Raw genomic sequence first — 16,238 nt, forward strand, 5'->3', positions numbered from 1 at the left:
TAACTCCATTTGCCTTGCAAAAAACCTAAAAAAAAAAAAAAAAAGAATGGTGACTCCAAGTCTGGTGAGTCCAAAGAACAACCTGCAGAGGAATGAAGATGTAACTGGTCTGGGCTTGTTGTTGTTCAGCTTTTCAAGCAAATCTAACTCCTTCTGACCATGGACCATACAATCCATGAAGTTTTCTTGGCAAAGATACTAGCATGGTTTGTATATCCTTCTCCAGTAGATTTAAGGCAAACAGAGGTTAAGTGACTTGCCCAGACACAGTTAATTGTGTCTGAGGCTGATTTACACTTGGGTTTTCCTGATTTATGATTTCAGCATTCTTCCTTTAAAAGGTGGATCTGGGAAGAATCAGCCAATTAGAGCAAGAGAGGTCACAAGGGTAGCAAGTACTTCCAATGTGAGAAATCCTGAGATGGAAAGGTCTTGCCAGCAATATCGAGAAAGTCCAAGAGAGTCAGGAATGCAACCTACAAAGCAAAGAGAGGAACTCTGTTTTCCTTAAACAAGTTTCTTCATGTTGTATATGTATGTATGTGTTCTTCATTCCTCAGCCATCCAAAGTGGTGAAAATCCAGGCCACTCTTCTCCTGAAGGACTCTTTGGAGGTTCACCTACACAACAGCACCAAAGCTGCTGATGTTCTTAAGCAGTTCCAGAGACACCTCTGCTCCAACAGTTGGAATGTCATGAATACCGTCAACCTAATCCAATGGTAACTCCTACCTGGAACCTCAGGGGCTTAAACTAGTGAGCAGCAATGAGTCTGGCAATGATGGAGAAAGATTGTTGAGTTCAGAATCAGCTTACCCTAGTTTGAATATTGCTTCTCTACTTTTTAACTTGCCCCCACAAAAATTAGGGCCATAGTCTTTGCCCCTCTAAAGCTCTTTGTTCTAACCTCTCTAAAGCTTTGTAATGGGTAAGTCACTTCACTTTTCTGACCCTCAGTTTCCACTTCTGTAAAATGAAAAGATTATACTAAGTGGTCTCTAAATGCTGTATCATATAGAAAGAATACTGTACTAGGAGCTGAAGGACCTATGTCAGATTCCTAGATTCAAATCTTAGAGTTGCTTAATTATCTGCATCATCTTAAACAGATTATTTCCCCTCTATGGGCCTCAGTTTCACTCCCCTGAATATTGGTCTAGATGACTTCTAAGGTTGCTATCAACTCTTGAATTTCTGATGCCAACATTAAATACCAACCACATGCCCCTAAGCACCCTTAAAGAGGCACATACCTGTCTAGGGTGATCAAGAGAGCTGCCATGATCTGATGGGAAAGAATGCCTCTCCTTTCAGGAAAAAATAAAGCCAATTTGAGCAATGTATGAGGAATGTTTTGACAGGCAGCTGACCTATTAGTTGTTGTTTTTTTTTTTTTGGCAAGGCAATGGGGTTAAGTGGCTTGCCCAAGGCCACACAGCTAGGTAATTATTAAGTGTCTAAGGCCAGATTTGAACTCAGGTCCTCCTGACTCCAGGGCTGGTGCTCTATCCATTGTGCTACTACCCCCTATTAGTTTTTTAAAATTATTTCCTCTCAAATCTACTCATGCCTTGGCCTTGGGAAGGAAAGTCATGGTGACTTTTGTAGAAGAACAGAATAAAGGTAATTTCCATTTCTATAGTGCTTCTATATTCTAAAGTCTATATTCACAAAGTGTTTCTTCCCTAACCACCTTGCTCACAGCAGACAAGATCTAGCTCAGTGATGGGGAACCTTTTTTCTGTAGAGTCATTTGGATATTTATAACATCATTTGCCTGCTCTATTTGGTCAAACATTTAATAAATTCATGCCTAAAATGCCCTAGATTTAATGAATTTCAAGTCCTGTCTACAGTTGCCATGGCAGCACCAGACCAAATGATTTCAAGAATTTTATATGGTCTGACAGTCTGACATTCCCCACCCTGATCTAGCCGATGTAAGCCCCAGAACTGAGTGTCTTGGAGGGCTCATCTCATCATTGCTGCCTGCCAGGAAACTGCTGCCTTGTTGGGAACAGAGGAAGCATAAATTCAAGTTCAGTCCATTGTGTGGCTTTGTGATATTAGTGAAAGATTTTGCCCTTTCCCAGTGCCAACTTTGTTGATAGGATGAATGAAAACCACTCAAACCAAAAGAAAGTAGGATTCCAGAATCTCAAGGTAGAAGAGAATCCCCAAGGTCTCTGCATCTCATTCCTTCATTTTACAAATGTGGAAGTCAAATCTCAAAGAAGGGAAGGGACTTTCCCAAGGTCATACAAGTAGAAATGTGCAGAACCAGAATTAGAATCTAATTCTCCTGACTCCAAGCTCACATATCTTTTATGCAGATGTAGTCATTGTTGTTCACTATAGATAACTATAAATGATTTTTCTTATCAGTAAGATCATGGGATTTAGAACTAGATGGAACTCTATAATTAATTTAGTTCAGCTACTTCATTTTAGAGATACAGAAACTGCAGCCTAAGAGGGGAAAAGATTTTTCCAAGGTTACAAAAATAATCAATATCCGAGTTCAAATTCAAACTCAGTGAAGATAACACAAGACTCAAATCCTTCTGTAACAAGAATTATTCCAAGGAAAAATTCTGCCAATGAATGAAACAGTTTGAGGTCCCAGGCTTCCCTATATTACTACCTATGCTCACCTCTAGCCAGGAAGGAAGGAAGGAAGGGAAGTGGCCTAAAGTTGGACCTCACTTTCCTATTCCTTACCTTTGACCAGGCTCTTCTTGTAATTGTTAACCTGAGTTAGTTTTCTGCAGGCCTCTATATGTTGTGCATGAATCAAATCTGTTTAGTTATATTCTTTGTCCCACTTATAAAGAACTGGCACCCAGTTCTTGACCCTACCTTTCTGCCTTTCCCTGACCATAATCTTGATATCTTGAGCTGGAAAGGAACTTAGATCACTCATCCCCATCTCTTCATTTTACAAAGGAGAAAACCAAAGCTGAGAGTGGATAAGGCATTTGTCCAAGATTATACCTAAGAGATCAGTGGGACCTGCTATTCTAGCTTTGAGGTCTTTAAAGAGGCCCCCATTCATTCTGGAGAAGTATTATGGCATTAGTACAAAGGCTACTGAATTTCAAGTCAAAAATCCTGTCTTGGAAGACAGGTTACTAGTTAGGTGCAGAACCAAATAGAAGTCACTTTTTTTTTAGGTTTTTGCAAGGCAAGTGGGGTTAAGTGGCTTGCCCAAGGCCACACAGCTAGGTAATTATTAAGTGTCTGAGACCAGATTTGAACCCAGGTACTCCTGACTCCAAGGCCGGTGCTTTATCCACTATGCCACCTAGCTGCCCCCAAATACAAGTCACTTAATGGCTCTGAGTTCCAACTGACTCATCTATAGAATGAATGGATAGTCTTGATCCTCCTAGAAATGGAGGCAATAATCACTTCCCTACTTTTGTCAGAGGGTAGTTATTTTAAAAGTGCTATGCAAACCTTAAAACACCATTTAAATGAGAACTTGTGTGCCATTATAAATGCCTTGACTGCCTTGGGGCCATCCTCACTGACATGTATCTTTTTTTCTGTGTCCTACAGTAATGGACCTATTGAATCATCAAATCTGCTCCTCTATGAAGTCGGTGGTAACATAAGTAAGTCCTTGACTTTTCAGACAATCACAATCTCTTTGGCAGAGTGGGATTCTCTTTGAGTGGGATACACTATAATGGCAATCAAAGAGAAAGGCTTCTTTTTTTTAATTAATTAATTTTGAATTTTACAATTTTCCTCCTAATCTCGCTTCCCTCCCCCACCCCCCACAGAAGGCAGTCTGTTAGTCTTTACATTGTTTTATGGTATACACTGATCTAAGGTGGAATGTGATGAAAGAGAAATCGTGTCTTTAAGGAGGAAAAATAAAGTATAAGAGATAGCAAAATTTTATAATAAGATAACTTTTTTAAAATTAAAGGTAATAGTCTTTGATCTTTGTTCAAACTCCACAATTATTTCTCTGGATACAGATGGAATTCTCCATCATAGATACTCCAAAATTGTGACTGATTATTGCACTGATGCAATGAGCAAGTCCATCAAGGTTGATTATCACCCCCATGTTGCTGTTAGGGTATACAATGTTCTTCTGGTTCTACTAATCTTGCTCAACATCAGTTCATGCAAATCCTTCCAGGCTTCCCTGAATTCCTATCCCTCCTGGTTTCTAATAGAACAGTAGTGTTGCATGACATACATATACCACAGTTTATTAAACCAGTCCCCAATTGATGGACATTCACTCAATTTCCAGTTCTTTGCTACCACAAACAGGGATGTTGCAAATATTTTTGTACAACTGATGTTTTTACCATTTTTCATCATTTCTTCAGGGTATAGACCCATAAATGGTATTGCTGGATCAAAGGGTATGCACATTTTTGTTGCCTTTTGGGTGTTATTCCAAATTGCTCTCCAGAAACATTAGATGTGTTCACAGCTCCACCAACAATGTATTAGTGTTGCAGATTTCCTGCATCCCTCCCAACATTCATCAGGAAGCCTTCTTGATTGTGGGATTTAATTCATTCATAAGTTCAATATTGAAACACCTTATTGTCTGGGTCTTATGCTTAAGATTGTGGGGAAAGTCAAATGTAGCTCAATGAAAAGAGAGCTGGATTTGAAATTATATGACCTAGGTTCTGTTGAAGAAAAATTAATATCAATATTATTGTTATACTCTATTTGGGGGTTCAATTCTTCCAGAAACTATTTTATTGAATGTTTTTCAATCCTGGGATATAATTAAGAAAGAGAAAGACAGTCACTGCCCTCAAGAAACTCACTATCTAATGGGGGAAGACAATACACAAAAGAAGACAGAGAAATGGAGATAGGGGGAGTCAGGGGATTTCTGACTAGGAGTCATCTTGTTCTCTGTTTTTGAACCAAAATAAAGCAGCAGTTGCAAAGGGTAGTGAGCTGAGAGGCCCACTTTTGACCTTCTGGTACAACTATGCACCACAAGATGATTATAGGAAACTTGTAGGGAATCCTAAGGAAGTAAATGATATCAGTATAGTTTGGTTACTTTTCCAGTCAAGTAAACAGTTGCATTCCCTCCTGGACAAGTCCTCTCATTCTAGGGTGTAAACAAAGGGACTTCCTTCCCAGATCTCTGTATCCTTTCTCTAGAGGGTCTTAGCACTAGTCACTTCACTTCTGTTGAGTGGGGAACCAATGACATAAACTATATAAAAGTTACTCTTGGTTAAAAGTTGAGCACTGCCCTTGCTTCATTTCCCAATGCAATCTATAATCTTGGTCTCATAAATTTTATGTTCTAATCATTGGAAGTCAAATATTTCTCTCCAGAATGGTAAAGGGATATGAGTTTAGAGCATATCTTTGAATGTTTCATAGTCTGCTTGGCCACAAAGCAATTCAAGAAATATCTAATAAAATCCATAAAAAACTACAAACCTAAATGAATTCAGCACATGAACTTTATCAGAAACATTGGTATAGGTTGTAGAAATTGTCTTGGACCTAGAATTAGGTCAGCTAGATTTGAATTTCAACTCTGATACTTGATGGTTGAATAATCTTAGAAAAGTCATTCTCCTTCTCTAACCCTTAGTTTCTTCAACCTATATAATTAGTACTGATATTATATAGGGAAGGATCTTTGGATACCTTAAAACCCTGTAGAAATATGATGCTCTTTTCCTTTCTCCTTTTCCTTTTCTTCCTTTATTTCCTTTCTCTTCCTTCCAACACTTCTTTTTCCCTGTTTTTCTCAATTCTCTCAACTAATTATGTGACCATGAAGAAGTCATTCTCATCTCTGACTCTCACCTTCTTCACCTATACAACAGACTTTCATTCCATAGGAAACTTTAAAATCATGTATAAATATGGTCTTTCTCTGCCTTCTCTTTTTGTTGGAAAACTATATTCCATTCTCATCCTCCTCCTTTTTACCCATCTCAGGTCTGATACATACTAGTATATGATTTTGGAAAAGTCATTTTACCTAATCTGTCTCTCAGCTTTGTTACCTATATAGCAAAGATTTGTATCATCTTATGGACATTGTCTTTAAATACTTTAAAACCCTATAGATATGTAGTTCTCTTCCTTTTCTTTGTCTTCTTCCTTTTCCTATTTATTTTCTTGTACCTCCTCCATTTCCACCAACTATCCCTTTGCCCCACAGGTGAACATTGCCTGGATCCAGACACCTACCTCTTAGACCTGTACCACATCAACCCCCATGGGGAGTGGGTCATCAAACAGAGCCCCACTTTACCCCGGACACTTTAGGAGAGTCACCAAGGTAGGTGCTATATTTTTTACTTCAGTCCTGGGGAAAGATAATCAACCATATCTAAGGTGGCAGAGGGTCCTTATTTCCTGCTAGTAAGGAACTGTCAGACAGTCTTATATGGCTTTAGGTGGAGAAGCCTTCAACATGATATTGTGAAGACTACATGGTATCTGGGTCATGGTTGCTTCCAACTTTCAGTGCTTCTGAAAGTTTGATTTTCTAGGACCTAACTTAGACTGAAAAAATAAAAGCACTGAGGGCCACATTTCAAAGATTGTCATAAAGATGGGGGATTAGACTTGTTCTAGCTAATTCCAGGACTAGAATCACAGTCTCCTAGCTGGAAGAAGCCTCATATGGCACCATTCTTTTTTTTAAAAGTTTTTGCAAGGCAAATGGGGTTAAGTGGCTTGCTCAAGGCCACACAGCTAGGCAATTATTAAGTGTCTGAGGCCAAATGTGAACTCAGGTACTCCTGACTCCAGGGCTGGTGTTTTAAACACTGTGCCACCTAGCCGCCCCATATGTCACCATTCTAATTCAAGACTAATATGTAAGAGCAAGAGTCTTCTTTACAGCAGTGATGTCAGATTCTTACTTTGAAAACTACAGATTACCTATGTTGTTTTGTATTTTTATTATTTTGTTAAACATTTTCCCAATTTAATCTGATTCTCTTGAAAGTTTTATGAATTGTGAGTTTAACACCTCTGCTCTACTGAAGCATCCCTGAGAAGTGGCAATCCTGCCTTTTACTTAATGACTTCCAGTGATGGAGAGCTCATCAACTACTGGGGCTATTTTTTTTTAGTTTTTTTGTAAGGCAATGGGATTAAGTGACTTGCCCAAGGTCACAGCTAGCTAATTATTAAGTGTCTGAGACTGAATTTGAACTCCAGTCCTCCTGACTCCAAGGTTGGTGCTCTATCCACTATGCCACCTAGCTGCTCCTAGGGCTATTCTTTATACTTGGGCTAGTTTAAACTGTCAGGAAGTCTTCCCTTATAATAAGCACACTACTTCTTGAGAATGTCTCCCCATGGCACCTGGTTATATTTTCTGAAATCAAATAGAATAAAACTAATCTTTCTTATGATAATTTTTCAAATACTTGAATCTGGTGATTTCTGCCATATTAGACATACCCAGTTATTCAACTGATGCTCTAATATGCCCTAGAATTCAGTGCACTCAGCCATCTTTGTCCCCATCATTTGATAAACTCAATTTAGTCAATGACCTTCTTGAAATGTGGTTCCTAGAATGGAATATAGTATTCTAGTTATTGCCAGAGGGTCTGCCACGGTGGAAACCACAAAGAAAGACTCAAAATTTAGTTGTGATGGGAAGAAAAACTTCTAACAATCAAAGATGTCCAAAAGTGGAATGGGTTTTCTTAGAGGGGCAGCATGGGTACTAGAGATCTTTGAGCTTTTCCTGACTGGTCACTTATCAAAACTGTGATGGAGGAGATTCTTGCTTAGATCCCAATTGGGCTAATTGACTTCTGAGTCAGCTTGATTCTGAGATTGCTGAGGTTTGCTTTGTTTTTTATTCAATTTATACCTTAGGGTCAAAAAGAAAGAAGAACAGCAGGAAGAATTTTTTTTCCTTTGGAACATTCTGTGCAGTTTCCCCCCATTCAGTACCTTTAACTGAGAAATGTGCAGAATTCAACCTGAAGGTGGGCAGAGATGTGGAAGTCAGAAATAACTTCATATTCCAAAGATCAGCAACAGAGTACCTACCACTAGTACTGTGTGAATAATCCATCTAGGTGGGTAGTATTCTTCTGTACAACATTCCAGCCAGTGATGGCCCAGAAACCAGCCTGAAAGTGAAAGCCATTCCCATTCTTGGGCAGTGACTCCTAGTAGAGAGAGAGAAAGGGGTCCTAGAAACTGAAATGTCAGAAAAAATTTGCCACTGAGAAAGGTATTCCCATTTTGGAAAGCTTTGTGGCTACTTGTGAAGAGAACAGCTCCCTCGTGTTTTCTACTAATTGTAGTTTTTCTTTTCTGTGCAAAGAAGAAATACTGCTTCTCAGGGATGCAGTAGAATATTTCCTAGGCAAGAGAGCTCAATCAACTAATTTATCTATCCATCCTGTCCTCAAAGAGCTTGAATTCTACTGGAAGATTCTCCCCTATACAGAGGATATGGGTTATTTCCCTATCATTCACTTCCACAACTGATTACTCTGACTTTCCAAAGTGATTTTGTCCAGAAATCAAGATGAGTGCGAAGGGTCTTTGAAGATATCTTTTGACCCTTTCTTGACAGTTCCATTTTGACCCAGTATTACTTCTTGCTTAAAAAGCATCCAGTTTCTTAACTTCTAAAAATTTGTCTGGTATGATGTTTGATCCCTCCGTTGGAAATCCCTGCTCCTTATCTGAGATTTGCTGAAAGAAGAGAACTGAGGAAATTTCTCCTATTCTGACCATAATGATGACACTTGAAGATGTCCAATGTCCTGAGCCATATTGCTGTTCTCATCCTTTGGGTCTTGTCATTGTCTGGAAGATGTGATCTTTGTCTCAGAACTGTATATATATATATATATATATATATGTATATTGATAGTCAAATGTATTTTGCTGAATATTGTGAACAAAATAAAGCCAGGCAATTGCATTGCCCTGGGGGTTGTGATCTTCATGCCTTTATGAAGTGGCTGAAAAAATCAAAGTGGCCACATTATATTTCTGACTCTGGCTATCTCCCAGCTAGAGATAGAGTCCTTGCGCATGCCAGGAACAATAGAAACAGTTCATTCTCCCAGGCACAAATGGGGAGAAGGTAGGACTCTACTATTCTCCTTCACTGTCCTCAGATATGACTGTGGCTACATTTGTACCTGGCTACTCTGACCTCTAGCCACATTTAGGGAGGCAAAAAAAAAAGACATTATTCTCTGATCTCAGTGTATAAAGTTGCAACATTCCACACTGTTGTGAGAAGCAAGAAGTACAAGATTGACCCAAGATAAAAAAACAACAAGAATGGGTAGGAGCAACCCTGTATCTAGGCTTTCCTCCTGAATGGTTACATTTACTGGAAGAGAATGGATTGCTTCACTTTTGACTTTTCCTCCTGGCTCTTTGAGTATCTCTGAAATCTTCTAACTCCCCTGCCTCCTTCCTCATATGGATCAGTGCTGCTTGCTCCAGACACATCCATGTGCTGTGATTGTGCCATGCTGAGAATCTCTTTGGTACTTCTGGGTCTCCATGAGTTTTATCACCATTCTTTGGGTTTAACTATAGATTAGGCCAAGAGAGCTGGGAATATAGAACTTCAGTGGCTCAGTAAAGAAGCCAAGTTTTTTCAGTGAAGTTGCTGTGAATTTGACATGTGATAATGGTGCAGTAGCTGACCTGGAATCAAGATCCATGCAATCTTTGGCAGGTCCATTAACCTCTCTGGGTTTCAATTCTTCCTTTGTAAATGGGGATTTGGATGGTGTGAGGTGGTAATAGATGATCTCTGAGATCCTTTGCAACCATCCCTTAACTTCATATCATGGAGGAGAGATAGACCCTATTTAGATTTAAGGGAACGGTGTGCTAGCAATGTCAGCACAGTCAGTGGTCATAGGACTGTAGGATTTGGTGCTGAAAGGGATCTTAGAGATCATACTATCAAAGGCCTTCATTTTTTATAAATGAAGAAACAAACCAAGAAAAATGAGGCTAGGGGCTTTTTCCATGACCTCACATAGGTGTTCCCACGATCTTTTATTTCCTTGCTTGACAAAAGAGAGGAAAATGAAGAGGTTAAAACACTACAAGTTCTTGGTTTTAAATATTGAATCTATTATCTTTTCATTTTTTATTGTTATATTTAAAATTAGTTTCAATAATAAAGATAAGAAAACATTTAAATCTTTTCAGTTTTTTTTCGAGGTTTTTCCTTTCCTCCTCACTCCAACCTTCAGTAGGTAATACATGTTCTAGGAGGTAGCACAGTAGGTTTAAATGAAAGATGCTTTTTAATGATATTCAACTGAGTTATATTAGAGTATTTAAGCAACACATTATGCTAAGATGACCAAGTTACCATATAATGAATTCAGAAGAGAGGAATCATAGCACATTGTGGTTCATATTGCTTAAGATTGTCCAATGAGGTGTTGTGTGTAATAGCAAGAGCATTGAGCTGGACCTCAGACTTGAGTTCTAGTCCTTATTCTGCCTCTACCTTGCTTTGTTAACCTGCACAGATCATTCAGCCTTCAGTGGGATAATATTTGTAAAGTGCTTAGCACAGTAAGTGGCACATAAGTAGGCCTTAATAAATGCTTATTCTTTTCCCTCTCTGGGTTTTTGTTTTTTTGAGACTGGGTCAAATTCTGTTCAATTTAGCAACCATACAAGGTGTAAGGCTTTGGAGCAACTTGGTGGCTCAGAAGGTTGAGCACCAGACTGGAGTCAATAATATCTGAGTCCAAATTCAGCTTCAAACACTTTCTAGCTGTGTGACCATGGGCAAATCACTTACCATCTATTCCTCATCTGTAAAATGGGAGATGGAAATGGCAAACCATGCCAGCATCTTTGCAAAGAAAACCCCATGGACAAAGTCCATGGAGTCATGTAGATTCAGATAGGACTGAACAAGAAAAAAGGACTTAGGCACTGGAGATAGTTTTTTTTTTTTTAAAAAATAGTCACTACTTTAAGGTATTTGTTTACATTTTACAAGGGGTTAGGTTGTGTGAACATGTTCATTTCAGAGCTAAACATGAGCAATGGTCTGGTCCTCTTCACTCAGGGCCAGACCTGGTTATTTGATGCTCTCCAAAATTCTGGGGGACCCTGAAGGCATTGGAGAGTCTTTATTCTATCATCTGCTCTAGCCTCACTGGCTGTGTTTTTCTCATTTGTAAGAGTTCAGTAACTAACAGGAGTTCCCTTTGACCATTAAAATTGTATTAACTTTTACAAGGGATATATATTTCAAAGATATACTAAGAACAAATGTACAATATTCTTAAAATCTCAGGATATAACACACACACACACACACACACACACACACACACACACACACACACACACACACCAGTCTATAATTGGGGTGATGGCAGGTAGCAGGATTAGGCTAAGAGTTAGCTCAGTTCCTACATAACTTAATCCTACCACATTCATGTATACATCTCTTCCAACCTTTTGCCATTGAACTTCATACTCAAGAAAATGCTTAATAAATATATGTTGAATAAATGAGACCCCATAAATAGTTAAGTGGTGCACAAACATAGAAGTGACTATGGAGGGAGTAGACTTTCAGATGGGGTTTGTATCCTAGATGTTCAATATTTAGGTGGTCTTATCAAACTGTCTTTTGTGCAGGCACAATAGTAACTTCTGTTTCTCTCATAATTTAAAGGTCATATAATTCTGCTTGCCTCTATTTCCTCATCTGTAAAATGATTTGGAGAAGAAAATGGTTAACCATTTCCCCTAGTATCTGTCCAGTGTCTCTGCTATGAAAACCCCAAATAGGGTCATGAAAAGTTGGTTATGATTGAAAAACAACTGAACAACTGTTAGAATCAGAATTTGAACACATCTCCTGATTTATAGGCTACTGATTCACATGGAACTCTCCCTCAGCTAAACAATTATCAAGGCTGTTAAGGTTTCTCAGATGCTGTCCAATGTTACCTTGCATACCTCCTGAACTTGCCAGTTTCTAATGCTATATTGCCTTAAGGCTTTATAGTTTCAAGGATATTGATCCAGGTGATGAGTTAAGAGGAGCATGATGGTAAGACAAGAGTTGGGTAATTAGGTAGGCAGATGGAGGTAGAGAAGGGGGAAAGGTATATAGTCCTTAGTCCCAGGGAAGCATGAGGGATTGGGTCCTAACAGTTAATGATATGGAACTTAAATAGTGCTACCTGTGATTGTAGAGCAAGGAGAGTTCCCTGGTCACTTTGACAGGACTACCCCTCTTTAGTAGGATACTTTAGACTGAAACAGGCTCCTATTAAATTACAATATCAGCAGGGAGAGCCAAGGGAATCCAAGCATCTCATAGGATGAGGCACTAAATCTCATATGTTTCCTAAAAGTGGGAGATAATAAGAATAGCTAACATTTCTATGCTACTACTACAGGTCAGACATTGTACTTTATATATATTTAATCGTCACAACAATCCTGGGAAGTAGGCACTATTACTTAACCCCATTTTATAGATAAGGAAACTAAGTCAAATGAATTAAGTGACTTGTCCAGGGTCACACAATAAGTGCTTGGATTTGAACTTAAGAAAAACCTAGTTTTTAAAGCAGAATCCAGCTGCTACTCTCTTAAGTAGATTGTGCATCCTAGAACCACATTTAGTGCCATTAGGTGACTAAGAGAAGGCATCAGTCTTATAACTCAGCCCAACAGCAGTAACTGAGTCAGAAGGAAGTTTTATGAATGTTGACTACTTTGGGCAACACCTGCAATTAAGACAGGAGCTTTGGAGGATTCGGTTGGGTTAAAGAAATGATCAGACCCTAGCATGCCCTACATCTTAGCTTCTTAAATTGATCCTAGCTTCTTAGTTCTGAAGCCTTAAATCAATGAGTTTCTCATTTCTCTCAGTTCTTGGGATCTTGGTACTTTGTAGTCACCCTACCTACTACCAAACATCCCAGATTTTTGGTTTGTATTTGCCCTTCCCTCAACTAAGTCCTCCCTTCCTAATCTCTCTCTCTTAGGTGTTTACCTAAATGATGGTACTTGTTGATCCATTGGAATTCTTTGGGAAATCTTTTTCTATTCTTTCCTAAAAAAGAAGGAAAAAGCATTTAAAATCAAAGAGCCATTGACTGGGCTGTTATTAACATCACTCTTAACTTATCTTTCATCTCTCTGTTACATAATCCTTGGACTTCCTGGCCATCCTTTTCCTTCTTTCATTCACACTGTTCTGAGTTAAGGTATCTTTGCCACTTTATGTTGCCAATCCAAAGTCATTTTTAAGATAATGTCAGTGAAGCGGTACAGTTTGACCCCAAACATCACTGTTCTTGCAAATTGATATTCATGGCACAGCCATGCAAAGATCTATATATGTTTGTAAGTATAACTTTTTAGTTTAGGTTTTTTTTGGCAAGGCAATGGGGTTAAGTGACTTGCCCAAAGTCATACAACTAAATAAATATTAAGTGCCTGAGACTGGATTTGAACTCAGGTCCTCTTGACTCCAGGGCTGCTGCTCTATCCACTGTGCCACCTAGCTGCCCCTAGTTTTAAAAATATTTTTAAGCATATACATGTTGGGGCACCTAGGTAGCATAGTGGATAAAGCACCGGCCCTGGAGTCAGGAGTACCTGGGTTCAAATCCGGTCTCAGACACTTAATAATTACCTAGCTGTGTGGCCTTGGGCAAGCCACTTAACCCTGTCTGCCTTGCAAAAAAAACCCCTAAAAAAACCCCCCCTAAGAATATACATGGTAAAAAATATCTCTGAATCCATTAATCAACAAGTAATTATTCAAGGGGGAAGCTAAGTGGTGCAGTGGATACCTGAGTTCAAATTTGACCTCAGACACTTAATAATTGCCTAAGTGACCTTGGGCAAGTCACTTAACCCCATTCCCTTAAATAGATAAAATTTCAAAAACAACAAAAAAACTAAGTAATTCATTATCCCTGAGATAATTATATATTATCCCTGGGATTACAAATAAAAGGAATGAAAAATTCCCAGTATCAGAGAACTAATGTATATCCTATATTTATCTTGGCTTCATGTATAAACAACAAATGCATTGTACATATATATCTGGTGGGGGAAATTGCATGAGGTGTCTTTGAAAATCTTGGTTTTTCATCTTCACAGAATTTGCTGACAGTGAGAAAATGAGAAGTGTTTTCAATGCAGAGAAAAGAACTCAAATCCTTTAATCTGATATTGGTCCTTGGAGTACTCAGGAAGAGTAAAATCATTGGTGTTGCTTGTCAATTGGTTATTTGTACCAATAGCTGACATTTGTATAACCTAGAAGGTAGTTACTAATGGAATAATAATTTCCACTACACTAATGTGGAAATTGAGACTAAGAGTCTCAATTAAATGACTTGCCTGTGATAGCCAGTGAGTATAAGATTTGAACCCAGATCTTTCAGACTCCAAGTCCAGAATACTACTATTGCTGTATAGACTATTCAGATGTTAACCAGTCAGGTTGTGGGTGATTCAGACCTGGAAGGGCTGCCTATCTTTGAAGCATGACCTTATTTACCAAACCTTTTCTATATGGGAGAAAAGAGAAATGTAAAAAGAAGAACGTGTATCTGTTTTAATTTTCTTCTCCTAAATGCCTGTGAGGAAAGGTGTAAAGACTGAAAAGTCTTTGAATGATGTTCTAGGATCCCTTCCCAACCCCTGAAGAGTGATGTCAATAACAGTCCAGTCAATGGCTCTTTGATTTTAAATGCTTCTTCCTTCTTTTTTAGGAAAGAATAGAAAGAGATTTCCCAAAGAATTCCAATGGATCAACAAGTACCATTATTTAGGTAAACACCTAAGAGAGAGATTAGGAAGGGAAGACTTAGTTGAGGGAAGGGCAAATACAGAAACCCCTTCTGGAAATCAGCTGACTCTCATTTGTGGCAAAGAGCCAAAATCTCCAGGAGACATTGAGATAGGACAATATCTGACAAATATCACCCCCCTTTAGGGAAAAGGAAACAGACATAAAGACATTTTTCTACTCCAAAATTTAATGTTCTTTATACATTAAGGGGAGAGGACTGGAAGGGAATAAGTATTTTTAAAGTACTATGTTCCAAATACTGTGCCAAGTTATTCATAAATATTTTATCACATAACATCATATTTTTTGTGCCTCTGCACTGTCTGTCCCCATGGTTGTGATGCTTCAGTCACTTGTTTGTTGTTCAGTTGTTTCAATCATGTCCAACTCTTTGTGACCCTGTTTGGGGTTTTCTTGGCAAAGATACTGGAGTGGTTTACCATTTCCTTTTTCAGATCATTTTTACAGATGAGGAAACTGAGGCACAAAAGGTTAAGTAACTTGCTCACCCAGTTAATAAAGTGTCTGAGACCATATTTGAACTCAGAAAATATCATCTTCCTGACTCCAAGTCTGGCACTCTAGCCACTATTCCACCTAGCTGCCTGGAAATGGTCCTTCTTTCCTTATCTCCACCTTAAAGAATTCTTCTCTTCCTTCAAATCAGTGGCATGTTAGAGTTGATTTGTGGGCCTCCCCCCTCCCCCCCAACTGATTGTTATCTTTCCAATATGAGTTTTTATATGTCAGAAATCAGCAAGTGCTACAAAATAGGGACTTGATTTATGGTTTGGTATTATCTATACTTAAGAATGTGATGGAGAAAATATTAATGAACTTAGAAGTATACTGGGTATTTTTTATGAAAATCAAGTTTTTAAAAAGTTACCCGCACATCCCTGTTCAAGAGGCATCTCCAGTACCAACTTCTACATGAAATCTTTGCTTATTACCCCAATTTCTCCTTCCTGAACTACCTAATATTTAGCTACATTTATTTATTTGTACATAGTCTATATATAGATATAAATATATATAAATATATATATATATATATATATATCCTTGTTTTACTAATGTAAGCTCTTTGTAAGAAGGAATTGTTTCATTCTTTGTATTTTTATCTTCATCACCAAGTATAGAGTTTGGCACATAGTAAGTGATTAGTAAATACTTGCTGATTGATTAATTGGTTGATTGACTGAAATGTTAACTTTCCTGAAGCCACAGTCACTAGCAGAACTGGGCTTCTGTCCAGGGTCCTGACTCAAACCCGGTGAAGTAGCCCAAAGGAAGAAAGGAAAATCACCTTATCATAGAGAAATAGTATTGCTGCTTCTGAAGCTGCTTTGGGAGAAAAGCCTTTTGCTTTGGTTCAATGTCTCTGCAACAGATGAGG

At 38.4% G+C, this 16,238-nt stretch overlaps 1 protein-coding gene across 6 annotated transcripts in view; it reads left to right on the plus strand.

The window, feature by feature from the left end:
* Nucleotides 1-16,238, plus strand: part of ARHGAP40 (Rho GTPase activating protein 40) — a 152,172-nt gene that overhangs the window by 123,479 nt on the left and 12,455 nt on the right. For 5 of the 6 annotated variants that reach the window (XM_074211955.1, XM_074211956.1, XM_074211958.1 and 2 more), the window contains 4 exons: nucleotides 561-721; nucleotides 3,562-3,617; nucleotides 6,182-6,301; nucleotides 7,864-10,963. In XM_074211955.1, the coding sequence (XP_074068056.1) occupies nucleotides 561-721; nucleotides 3,562-3,617; nucleotides 6,182-6,288 (324 nt within the window). In that variant the 3' untranslated portion in view covers nucleotides 6,289-6,301; nucleotides 7,864-10,963. Of the gene's footprint in view, nucleotides 1-560; nucleotides 722-3,561; nucleotides 3,618-6,181; nucleotides 6,302-7,863; nucleotides 10,964-16,238 lie in introns of those variants that run through there. The other variant, XM_074211954.1, reaches the window with a different exon arrangement.

Source organism: Macrotis lagotis, chromosome 1 (genome assembly GCF_037893015.1).
Source record: "Macrotis lagotis isolate mMagLag1 chromosome 1, bilby.v1.9.chrom.fasta, whole genome shotgun sequence".
Classification (NCBI taxonomy): Eukaryota; Metazoa; Chordata; class Mammalia; order Peramelemorphia; family Peramelidae; genus Macrotis; species Macrotis lagotis.